The sequence below is a fragment of the Caloenas nicobarica genome, chromosome 2 (assembly GCF_036013445.1).
Source record: "Caloenas nicobarica isolate bCalNic1 chromosome 2, bCalNic1.hap1, whole genome shotgun sequence".
Taxonomy (NCBI): Eukaryota; Metazoa; Chordata; class Aves; order Columbiformes; family Columbidae; genus Caloenas; species Caloenas nicobarica.
Genome location: NC_088246.1, coordinates 115,292,877 through 115,305,890, shown reverse-complemented (window position 1 = coordinate 115,305,890; position 13,014 = coordinate 115,292,877). Strand labels below are relative to the sequence as shown.

At 39.3% G+C, this 13,014-nt stretch overlaps 1 protein-coding gene across 4 annotated transcripts in view; it reads right to left on the bottom strand.

The window, feature by feature from the left end:
- The window catches only part of GREB1L (GREB1 like retinoic acid receptor coactivator), a 144,380-nt gene that overhangs the window by 35,287 nt on the left and 96,079 nt on the right, over nucleotides 1-13,014 (bottom strand). For all 4 annotated transcript variants that reach the window (XM_065628448.1, XM_065628452.1, XM_065628451.1 and 1 more), the window contains 7 exons: nucleotides 12,141-12,278; nucleotides 11,682-11,801; nucleotides 9,810-9,947; nucleotides 7,906-8,091; nucleotides 2,969-3,295; nucleotides 1,992-2,120; nucleotides 1,256-1,390 (listed from right to left, as the gene is read on the bottom strand). In XM_065628448.1, coding sequence (XP_065484520.1) covers nucleotides 1,256-1,390; nucleotides 1,992-2,120; nucleotides 2,969-3,295; nucleotides 7,906-8,091; nucleotides 9,810-9,947; nucleotides 11,682-11,801; nucleotides 12,141-12,278 — 1,173 coding nt within the window. The remainder of the gene's footprint in view (nucleotides 1-1,255; nucleotides 1,391-1,991; nucleotides 2,121-2,968; nucleotides 3,296-7,905; nucleotides 8,092-9,809; nucleotides 9,948-11,681; nucleotides 11,802-12,140; nucleotides 12,279-13,014) is intronic.

Genomic DNA, 13,014 nt, shown 5'->3' with positions numbered 1-13,014 from the left:
ATAGACACACGTGTGTTTGTGTGTGTGCATTTATCTCCTGCTAAAACCTGCCTCAGTGTTCTTTTCAGCAGATCTACTACGGGATAAAGATCCCTCTCACTGTCTAGGAGACCTATCTCTGCTTTTTTTTATTCAGGTAGATTTCCAATGGCTTCGACCACTGTACAGCCACTTTTTAAAGACAAAACGAGGTCAGAATAATTGTTTGAGAAAACAAGAACATTGAAAAAAGCACAGCTGCACATCATTACACAGTAAGAACAAAAAAATAACAGATCCAAAAAGATTGTTCTCCTTCAAATTAATCCTGTGAGGGAGCTCAAGACTTGTCCTTCCAGGGGTGCCAAAGTACCTGGCAGCCTTCCTTACTGGATCTTGTGATCCATGTGGAGATCATAAACCACCTTGTTTTCATTCAGATCTAACACTGAGCTGATTACTTCAAGCTAACTAATGTGAATCAGGAGCATACCTTTCACAGGGAAAAAGCTTTACTGGAGTTTGAATTTGCTTCAATACTAGACCTAAAAGAATCTCAGGGTTCACAGCAGCTCAGTGTATCTTTTACCATTACTGTCATACGAAAAGGAAAGTATTGTTAAAACTATGAATAATGAAAGAATTCCAGAATGGGAAAGTTATAATTAGCGTTTTTAGACAGGCAATCCTAGCTCATATTTTGCACCTAAGGTATGTCACCACATTACACTGAATAAGACACATCTCAAACAAACAAATTACAGGTTACACTCGCCTAGTACTTTCAGTCCAAGATCTTAAAACACTTTCCCTACAAGTTTAAGTCTCAGGGCACGAGCTTGTAGTACATATTGTTACTATTTTACATGTGGAAAGTGAAGAATATTGTAAATTAAGATATAGGCAGACATCTGGGGAGATCAGAACAAGAACACAGTTTCCCTCTGCCTTAAGCCCAAGGTTACATTTCACTTCTAGGTGCAAAAGAGTGAGATGAGTCCACAGCACCAAGGAATATCTTCTCTGCTTAGTGCAGAACAGATCACTGATTTTAGCTTAGGAAGTATAAAACACAGGGAAAAAGCATTGCTGAAGGTTGCTACAGAGATTTTCTGTCTGAGAGGCTCCTGTATTGCTACATTCAGATGGCAGTACTAATATGTGAAGGTTGGCACACTGACTGCAGCTGTGCCCTCGGAGTCTTCTGAAGCACATGCACTTTGGCATATAACAAACTACTCACTTATTTCATATCTTGCACGTAAAACAAAATTACCTGGTTCTTGCGTAGAAACCATGGCAATTGCCTCCTGAGATGACACACACTCACTAACATCTCCATTAAAAGGAATAATGACACTTTCCCCTCGCTGCTGTAGCATTTTCTCCAGCAGCTTGTCCAAATCATCACCTGGATAAGAATTAGCAACACCAAATTATCTGGCAGCCATTTCAGACAAATTATGTAGAACATTACATACATACATGTTATCACACAGCTGATGTTGACTCTGCAATGGGGCAGGGGACTGGAGATGCAGGGAAGAGAGGGAGGGAGAATATTTTTCTCTTGTATTTACTGATTTGCCAATTGAATGAATTCCAAAAAAAAAAAAACAACCAAGCACAGCTGAATAATTTCAGCTCTGTGCCTTGACAGCTGGTGATGACATCTGATGATTACAAAGAAACACACACTATAAAACCAACTCTAGAACTTGTGCTAAAAGCGCAAACAAGAAAATATTCAAGCATTCACGGGTGCCCTGCCATCACATTCAGCAGTATAAACAGCATTAAAAATGTTTTGCCACAGGACAAGTAACTCCCAGTGCTTGGGTGAAGGAGACGAGCGCTCCTTTACACGCAGGGAATGGACAGGAGGCAAGAACACCTCTTGGTGGGGAGGGCAGGGCTGTATTCACGTGCGCTTTAACTGCTGAACAAGACAGACACCAACCCTAAAGAAATTATTGTCTTGGCTGGAACTTCTGTTTCTTCGGATCACTCACCTAAAGACGTATTTTTGAAATGTGATGCCAGGAAACTAACTTTCCCTGTGATGAGCTCATAACTGATTTCTTTTAAAAACTCACTGGTGGTAAGCATGCTTTCTGCAAGTGCCCTGGATTGATACTGACCTGGAGAAGAGGAGGGAAAAGCAAAAGCAATTGTTAATACAGTGCACTATTAACACAACCTTTTCATCCTAGAGGTGTGGGACATGCTGATCTTGAGTCACGGATCTCCATTGCCTTTACCCAGTAGACTGGGAGAGGACTCTCAAGTCTATTTTGCTAGTGATGGAAGAATCAGTTATATTGGTTTAGCACATCCTTTGCAAGCTGTTGCCCACAGTTTTGCACACTCGGGTGAAAAATTACTTGCAAACTAAGTATCTGTACGGAACAAAGAATTCTGGTTAAATATGAAAAAGTAATTATTCTTAGTATGAAAAATATTAAAAAATTGAGATCACTAATTTATCTGCCCACAAAGGAAAGATGACTAGTCAAAGTCCACTTCCATTCTGACACACACACGCATGAACATCACAGCCAGTCACCAATGTGGAATCTGAAAATCAACATGGTAAAACGGATAAAAAGCATGTTCTGTTTTACAGTGGTCTGCAGAAGACTGTGGTCAATCCAATTTTATCATGTGAAATAGCACAGCTGTTACACAAAAGAGAGAAAGACAAACCATTTTGTCACTATTTTGTCATTTTCTAAGGTAGCCTCACAAACAATAAAGTCTCAGGTCTCTCAAGGAGCAGTAATGACTAACATACAGCTATTCTTCTAGATCCTCATGGACGTCAGTACTCCAGGTCTTGATGAAGGAATACTAAACTGTGACATTGCAGTATAACAATATAAAGGAGAATAAAAAGAGCAAAAGCGATTTAAAAGCTGGAACAATGACTCAAGAAAATTAATTCAGCAAAATGGCATTGATATTTGAAGCATACTGCAAATACACTCACCTAGGACTACCACGCAGAATTCATTCCCTCTTATCTTCGATGCACAAATGGCAACAACATAATCTGGTAGCTTTTGCTGATGTTTCATTTCATTAAGAGACCTCAGGGTCTCTGAGATGCCCTCTGCCAGCGAGTTCTGGGTAACAACCACATGCACGAGGTCCCGGGACACGCTGGTGATTAACCGAGCAAGCCAAGGGAGTTGACCTGGTGACACGGAGATGCACTGTGCACTCATTTGCAAGGATCGCTCTCGCAGAGTGAACTCCTGCATCGCTTTCAACATGATCTGCTCAAATTCTTCCCTCAGGGGTATTTGGTCAGGACCTACATTGAAAACAAACAAACAGAATAACAGTATCTCATATCAAAATGTTATTGAACTCACAATAATCACTTGTCTGTCTTGATCTGAGAAGCTCCTTCACTGTATTTTTTACATTTACAAAACCCACTCGCTACTCAGTGGACATCTACCCATGTGGCATAGTCTTGTTTTTTCATATTAGAAGCCTCTCTCCCCCACTATCTCCCCCTGCCCCTCCCCCCCCTTTTTTTTTTGTTAACAATGAGGTATTCTGTCTCACTCCTAGATTTTTCTGCCTTCAGAAACTGGTGGGACAAACAAGGGAGTGGGAAAATACATGCCTTTTGCCTGGAATGGAAGGATGGATCATGTAGCCCCATGTGTCTTTACAGCAGAAAACCCTAATGCTTATCCTCACAGTCTAATCACAGCCATGCACTATGACCAAGCCTGTCAAGTGGTCTTTGTTTTGCTCTTTCTCATCACACATATTAATAAGCTAAGCATGGATGTAAATGAACAAGTTTAACCTCTTCTTTTACATTAAATTTGTTTAATTTAACAAATCCTCAAACTTCTAAAGTTAAGATCTAAATGCAACTTTGCATCTACATTCCCCAGACTTTGTAAACTGTATTATAAACTTGAAAACTTTCCATAAAAGTAGTAATTCTGGAAAACAGAAAAATAAGCTATCCCATCTCAGTATCAAACTCCCAAATCAGCTTCAATTAACATGTTGCTCAGTGAGATTTGTCTCCTTGTCAAAGATTCTCAGGAACAGATGAAAAAGTATTACTGAAAGCAGAGTAAAAAGTAACTATAGTTTAAATTTAGAAGAACCCATGCTGGTGCCAAAGGAGACAGCTTCACACTTCAGCAACTTGCTTTTCTAGGAAAGAAAGGGGGGGGTTAAATACCAGAGACATGTGAAATGCTGGGCTTTTGGTCTTATGTTTTCTTTCAGAGCCAAAGACAATAAGCAAAATGGGCAGTGAAAAAAAGAAAACAGGTTATGTGAGAAACAGGGCAGGGAGTGCGTAAATAACCCACAGTACACAATCTGTAAAAACCGCCACCTGTTGTCATTTTGCCTTTTTGAGAAGTAACATACAGACAGTGTCACCACCCAACTACCACAGGATGGTGGGACAACTATAGACTTGTAAATGCAAGGTTCTTTTCATTCTTGATACAAACTGAAAAGCTGTGATCAGTCTAATTTAACACTGTATGGGCATAATTCTCTCTTTCTAGTTCTCTTTGGAAAAGAAACAAAAGCAAGCTTTTGCTGATTGAGGGAGGTTACTCAAGAGACAGGCTCTAGACACACGGATCATAGAATCGTTTGGGTTGGAAGGGACCTTCAAAGGGCATCTGGCCCAACCCCCTGCAATGAGCAGGGACATCTTCAACCAGATCAGGTTGCTCAGAGCCCCGTCCAGCCTGGCCTTGAATGTCTGCAGGGATGGGGCATCTACCACCTCTCCGGGCAACCTGTTCAATTATTTTACCACTCTCAATCATCACGAATCCAAGAAATTGAAAATAATTGTACAAATGGAAGGACTTCTGCATAAGAAAAACAATGGAACTAATATCAGATGAGATAGAAGACAAAAGATAGATATTGAGTTTAATTGTGAGCAGTTTCATAAATATGTAGACAGGAATCTGTCAAGGTTAGAAGAGAGTATTTGGAAGCTTCTCTACAGAAAGGAATAGGCAAAGGATCATCTTGACTTCAGAAAATGAAACTGCAAAGAAGAAAAACACCATGTAAAATTCATAGCTGAGAAAGACCTTATTAACCTAGTTATGCTTCCAAAAGCACCTACAGTTTAAGACAACATATTCAAATGCTGTCCATTTCTGGGTAGAAATCCTTCATGGTGTACCCCAAGAGAACTACCCTTCCAACCCATCTAAGACCAGAGGAATTGCCGGAATAACCTCTTGCTTTGGCTGTCTGAATATCCCTTCCAGAAAAGCCAGAGGTTTGTTCCTGCCTTGAGTTTGGATGCACATTCAGGTATGGAAGCTACAAAATACCTCTGGATGTCACGGCATGAACACAGTCAAAGTGATTCAGCTGTACTGCAACAACAGAGAAGGGAGAACGATCTTATAATTCTAGACAGGTATTTAATAGAGGGTCCAGAAATCTCCTTCAGCTGAAAAATCAAAACATAGACCTCAGCACCATGTCAGATGAGATCATGTTTGTAGAAACAGGAGTGCAAAAATAAAAAGCAGACAATTACAAATGATAGAATGTAACCCATACTGCAAGTACGCTCATTTTGAGGTATAAAAACAAAGCCTGAGAATACCTCTCTATGAATGCTGCCAAAGGTAATACATGTGAAATCTGAGTAAGTACAGGAGACAGACTGTAAAAAACACTGAAATCAACACACACCTCTTCATCGTGTTTTACTTATTCCTTTATCATAGTGGAATTTATTTATAGCAATGCCACGGCTCACAATCACAGCTTTAACTGTGTATAGTCTTCATAGTAGGCTTAAAATAAAAGTGTTGGAAATTCACTTGTTTTGTCTGCTTTGATTTGTAATGTCATTGTGAGATTGCTCACCTGATTTCTGAAAACACAAGAGCATTGTCCTACAAGTAATAACGTTGTCATAATCTTACAGGAAAACTGAAAGGAGTTCTCAGATATATGTTTTTTAAAAAAGGAGCACTTTCATAAATAGTATTCTTATGATCTGCAGTCACAATCATCTACAAACATATGCTGTACAAGCAGTGAGATCTGAAAAAAACCAGGCAAGACTATTTCATTCTTCTGTCTGCTTTTTAAATCCTTGCCTTTATCTTACTCTTTTGCAATATACTCTGGAAGAAAGAATAACTTTTTAGTCCTATTTTCTCAAGGAAAAAAAGAGGCTTACATGAAATAACTGTTAATTTATTATGTGTGTATTTGTCTCTCCTCCTTGTCAAAAACTTTTGAAGCTGGCTGCCCTCCAATCATCTTTGCTGCTTTGGTTTCACAAAATGGGATAAAGGCTACAGTTCAGTGCAATTGTCACAATTCCATCGGTTTTAAGTTTGCAGCAATATTCAAACCAGCACATGTTTTGATCCCTGTGCTCTGCAGAATGTTTTTACTTTTCCCCTCACTAGGCTCTTTCATCTTACAGTGCTGGTGCCCAGATCCACATTAGGCCAAACTATTCTGCTTTGCACAGCTAAGAACAAAAGCCAAACTAAACACCTGCTTATAAGGGAACTACTTTATGCAGAAGACACGGTGATCACTTGACAGAGCTCAGCTCCAGAAGCTTTGCATGAAGCCTCCTCTAGTTTGCAGCAAGTATAGACTTGTGGCACACATCTAGAGGTTGGATTTGCTCATGGAGCATGGTTCACTGACTCAATAAGTTTCAATAAATAGTTTATTTTTAATTGGAAACGCTGTATCAGCTGGCTACATCTTTCTCTGAAGGAAATGCACGAGTTGCCTCTATCAATCCAGAACTGTGTAAGGCAGCAGGTATTAACATGCAGACTCAATAAATCTTTCAATGAAGATGAAAACCTCAAGTAACAAATTTAAGACCACTGAGAAAAGGGCAACAGAAAAATATTCGAGCTGCAAAAAATAAAGAAACCCCTGTGTCAGTTCTAAGATGGCATCCAATGGACTACTGAGGCAGAGAATGATAAATAAAGCAAACGAGTCACTTATTATTCCAACACAGAAGATGGCCTCCTTCCTCTCTGCAACAGTGCTGCATCAAGGGAGAAGAGCAAAGTAGAACCACTCACGGGTGAAACGTGCCCAGAGAACATTTGCTCCCCACATTATAGGGTTCTCACCAATTGTGCTTCTTATGAAACATTTGCATGTTTCGTACCATTATGTATTACAGATGCCCTAGTGGAAACCCAGCACAGGAAAAGCAGCATGCTCTTCACAAAAGTCATTTCACACTCCTCTATGATCAGCAGCATCTTTTCAAAGACAGAAGTTAAGACTGAGACTGCTGTGAGAATTTTCCTAATGCTAACCTGCATTATTCTTTAACTTCTAAAACCTTACTGTTAACACCACCGGTTTTTACTCTGAAGCAGGGAAAAAGGTCTGGACCAGCAATAAGAAAATGTGGTTTGCTCTCAAACTTCCAAAGAGTCCATTTCAAAAACATTTACAAGAATGAGATAGTCACTGAATCACTTGCCTTAGTCTGAATAACAAATGTGGTTTTCATGTAAACGGTGCTGTCACCAAAACAATGACGACCATCACACATCTGTCAGCATTTGTCACAAAACTGAATAAAACTGACTGAGTGTCCTTAGAAAGAGCTGTGATAACTGATGGTTTGATACCCTAAGCAAATGAGTTATCTGCATTGCAAATCCATTTTCACAAAGGTGACCTGGTCAATCCCCATATGGAGAGCAGAAGCAGTATCAGCCTTTAAATTCACTTCAGCCTGATGAACAAAGTAGCAAAGTCACCCACACTAGATGGAGCCACTTACCTCTTCCAGGCACAAAAATTGCCAGAAAATTGTCTCTGAAACGGACATAATGAAGGTGGGGAGATGAAAGGACAGTCACAAATAAAAACAAGTGCTTATGACAAATTGCTTACCTAGTTGGACAAGATACTGAATAGTTAAAAGTATCATATTCTCCACACTCAGCAGCTGACTGCTTGTCACACCCAAGAGATCAAAATCCTTGTTTTCCAGCTGTGGAATCTTGTAGCAATTCACCAGCAAGGGACTCACAACAATATCACCGACATTTCCATAGAAATAAGGTAAAGTGCCATAACCTTTGATAAAAGAAGTAAACCCCCACCCCAGAAATTCACATCAAAGCATGCACAATGTATACATTTCCAAACTTATCCTTAATGCTATCTTGCAAAATATACTGCATCAGTGACTGTTCTTGGCATTGTAATTGCTTACAAAATAAATTAGATGGGCCAGTGATCCTTTGCTGTATTTTACAACAAGTGATCACACAGATTTGCAAAAACTAACAGTAACTGCATGCTAGCAGCATAATAATTATTGTTATCTAAATACAAATGAGAATATTATTTTTTTGGGTCTTACCCTGACCTTTAAATACAGATTCTCCATAATACAGTGTACAAAAAAGCAAAATCAATGGAAGCAAAAGTACATTGATCTTAACATTATAAAAGCAGCATAAGTCACATTAGCATTGATTCAGCCACTACGGTATTGCTGCGATTGATTTCATTTTTTTTTGCCACATTTCCATTCTGTTTTCATAAACAGGTTAAACAACCATCAACGACTAAACATGCTGTTTGTAAGGCAAAGCACATGAGCACAGGCTAACTCCTCTTTTCCTCTAGAATGCTTTTATTTAAAAAAAAAAAAAAATTCCACACAGATTTTGCCAAACTCATCTATTTGGGTACATCTGGTTCTGTACTATTAATAGGACGCTGTTTCTCAGGGCCACTAACATTTAGCCTAACTGAGGACTTCACTGGCAACTCTCCAAGAGCCTGAGGGCTGCATTCAATTTGCACTTAAGCTGATGACTGTATGACTGTAGGCACCCTCATCTTTAATAAGGAATTGTTTCTCTGAAAACCATTAGAGCACCATCCTGGATCTTTAGAACGGGATTCGAGAAAACGACACTAAGCAAAACAAACCAGAAGAAGCATAACCCTCTCCTTGATGGTTTTACTAGGATTATCTGTGCAAGTGAGGACTTGGAGAACTTCATTTCTTCAGGAATGATAAATTATTCCATGGATTGTATTCATAGGCATGTTCTGTTAACACTGAAGCTACTTTATAAAACCATCTGTATGATGCTGGACTGAAAAGAGATTTAAAGAGCCAAAAACATTTTGGCAGTACCAGCCAACCCATCTTTGTTATATAGTATGCCCAAGTAGCTCAGCTTGAAAGGGATACTTGCATCATAAGTCATACTTTTAAAGTAAAAGCAATGTGTTTCTAAGGGTTAACAATGTACTTGATAAAGCTAAAGGATTTTAAAAGCCTGATCTGTTATCTCAGTTGCTTACAAGAAGTATGGACTACAAAAGACAAAAAGTTAGTATGATTCACTTCTGATTAGTCAGTTCAAATAAATTTTCTGGTTCCCATGCAGAACCCCTGCCCTGGGCTTCAAGATCTGGACTATAAATGCTGCAGGAAATATTTGCTTGTTTTGTAAGTTGTTTACACTGGAAAGCTATTTTCATTCCATGGAAATATTTCTATTCTTGGATTTTACAAAAATCTTATTTGTACGAAACTTCAATTTGGCCAGAGGTTTGTTCTAGTTGTGACCCGTTTGCAAGTCAGGCTCTCCAGAAATCGCTTAACTTCCAATCTCAAGTGTTGAGCACCTAAAGCAAACTAGCCGTGACAAACTGACTTTGTGTTGTACTGAATGCCAGAACCAACAAAAAGAAATCAAAAACCTCTTTCTCCTAGGGGGAGTATGCATTTATTCAAAACACAGCATTTGATTCCCCAGTGTAAGACTCACCTATCAGAATCACTGGTCTGACTCCTGAGTTATTCAGCAGGTTTTCAGGGACTATTACAGTCTCCCCTGCTGGGATGGGTTGAGGCTGTAAAATTCCAGTTAACATGGATTGAGGATCTGGGACTGACAAAAGAGGCTCTAAAAAATAAAGAGAAGCTTCCATTACTAAAAGGGTCATACTGTGATTTGGCCGTATGAACAAATAAAAAAAAATTACCGCAGATCAGTAACTGTAATAAAATTCAAAGGTCTCTGCATTTCCTGCTATAGTTTTAAGTAATTTAAATTAGGAGCCTATATTCTCCTGTAGCCCCACCCCTAAAATAAAACTTTTTCTGACCACTGTATTGTTGGTGGGATTGAGAGAGGAAAACACAGGTTTGAATATGCATCTTCAAACAAAGCCAAGTACTAAGCCAAAAGGCCACCTCTCAATAAAAGGGAAGAGACTGCTTTGACTTCTGACATAGAATATATGTAGATAAGGAAAAACAAACAGAGGACAAAATCTCAAAGTTGTCCTTAGACAGTTGCTACAAAGATAAAAATTAGGCTTTAAAGAGCAAAATCAGCTTTCACATGGAAAAAAAATTTAAAAAGGGGCAAAAAAAAAAAGAAACAAAGTACAAGAATTTTGTAATCTGTCATCAGGTTTCACCATGAGGTCTGATTCAGAAGTTTCTCAGGCTTCAGCCAGTGGTTTGTAACAGATTTTTCAAACAATGCCATCAACAGAAAAGCATCATAGGCAGCATAAGAGAATGCATGCATGCATGTATTTTAGCAATGGAATTGTTTATCCAATAGAAAAAAAAAAACACTATTAAAGACTCTCATGGAAAATGGAGTACGCAGCAGAGGTAGTGGATTTGTGGAGACAAACTCAACAAAAGGGAAGAGATTGCCTTATATTGCATATATTCAACAGGTCTCTGAAGCTAGAAATCTACAAAAGCTGTGATTGATTTGAGCTGCTCAAGTAGGCAAGCTTGCACTACCGTGTAATCCTTCCTTCCATGACGAATATCTCTGAAAATCAATTCCAAAATATCCCAAAATCAAGCCCTCCAAAGCAGAGTTAAAAATATATTGTGCATGTTGACGAATGGGTTTTTTCTTCCCTGTACATTTATTCTTCCACTCTATAGAGACAGGAATAAGGAACTGCTTATTCCCCTTTACAAAGTATTCTGAATCCCACAACTGAAAAGTGCTTAAATAGTGAACAGTTTTGTTGATAGCTATGTATAAAGAGGTACCTACATGGACATTGATGAGTATTCACACATACTCATATTTAATCCTGTTTCATATTATGACATTGCTTATCCCTCATAGTTTTTCTATGCACAACAGAGATTTGGTTTCAAAAACTTTATGCTTTCAACTGAAGGTGACCTAGTGGACATTAGTGTCCTTTGTTAGCCCAAAATTACACAAAGTCTTTTTCCTGTGCAGGAACTGAATGTACTGTTTCTGCACCATGCACACCAGACTGAGACACAACATTCACGGTGAAGGCCATTGGACATCCTTCAAACATATCCATACATTTGCACAATTTTAGAAGAACTGAGTTATATTTGGGGGACTTGGATAGCTTTGGATCCTTACTAATATTACTCTCCTCTTCCTTTCCTCTCTCTCCCCCAATAACTTCACTTTCCACTTGTCCCATCTTAGATTACGGCAAAAAAGACCAAGCCATCATGTGGTTTTCTGGGGTATCTGTAACTCTCCATGGTGCCCTTAACTACTTCAACAAGCTTAGTTATGTTTTCTGTGCAACACTTGAGAGAAGCAGCACAAAACTGCTGCTGTCTGGCTGAGCACAGCTTTTTACAAATGAAATCTGCATGATTCAGGTTTTACCTGTTCTTGCTGAAGGCCGAACTGTAGGAACAGGTACCGCCAAACCAGGTGGAGGGACTGGGGATCCAGGAGACCATCCCCGGTGACGTTTCTTTGGTGGTCCAGAACTGGACATTGATGCTAAGGAAAAAAGAATAAACTAATTCTAAACCCCATCCTCCCAAACCACCAGATTCCAGCCCACATTTGCATTTCACATTGGTGTTGAGCTGGCACCACACCACAGAGTGTCAGAGGTTTACACCCAGATTTCCAAGAAGCTACACTATGATGTGAAAAATGTCATTACCTGTGTTAAAAAGTACAGTGTTTTCACTAATGGTCATGCCAAAAACTAAATGGGGATATGCAAAGATCAGATTGCAGAAAAAGCAACGATGGGAAGAAGAACAAAATAACAAATTTCAGGCTCAAGTGTCAGTGCAGTTTAAAATCAAAGAACAGAGAGGTTTTCTTTACCTTGGTCTCCAGCTGCACAGCCAGGGCTTGGATATGTTGAGTGAGGCATTGGCCGAGAGACCATAGAACTCAATACACTATTTCTTCCTCCATTAGCGTTTCCATTAGCAACATCAGTGGCACACAGTGAAACAGGAGCTGAGTAGAATAAAATACAGGGTGTACGGCTTGAGACAATCTTGAAAACAAACAAACATGCAGACACAAAAGAACAGGGCGAGACGCGTGACTGAAAGAAGCATACTCCAGGGGAAGCATGAAGTGTATTTGGCAGAGAATCACCTGGGCACAAGTTGCAAAATCCTAACCTTGAAACAGGGTCTCCAGATTTCAGAGTGGGGCGGGTAAGTGGAAGAAAACAATCCCAAACAAACCCCATTAAAATAACATACAAAATTACACACACACAAAATATTGAGAAGTTTGTGACACACATTTTCTTAAACACTGAAAATGTAAAAAAATGCACGTAACTAATTCAGTTTGTAAAGATTTCTAAGCTTCTCTGGTGCATCTATATGTTTTTCTGCCAGCCATCCATGTGCCGTACACATTCACTATAGGGCTCTTATCTAAAGCTTTTGCAAGGAAGATGGGACAGAGAAGACAGCACAGTTTGCTGTAAAGTATATATGCTCTGAGCACTACTGAGGCAAACTGTGCTTAATTTTGCTACCTCTGCCTTAGACAATCCCCCAGTCACAGCAAGTCCCTGGCAGGACCCACTATATCCAGGTCACAAAATGAAATTACAACAATGGAGGATCACAAGAAGTTCTCCTCACACTTCTGAGCTCCTTCTTATTCTTTTTCAGAGCCTAATTTTTGCAGGAGAAAAAGAAAAATAGCAGAAGCTGCATAGAGCAGACATGGA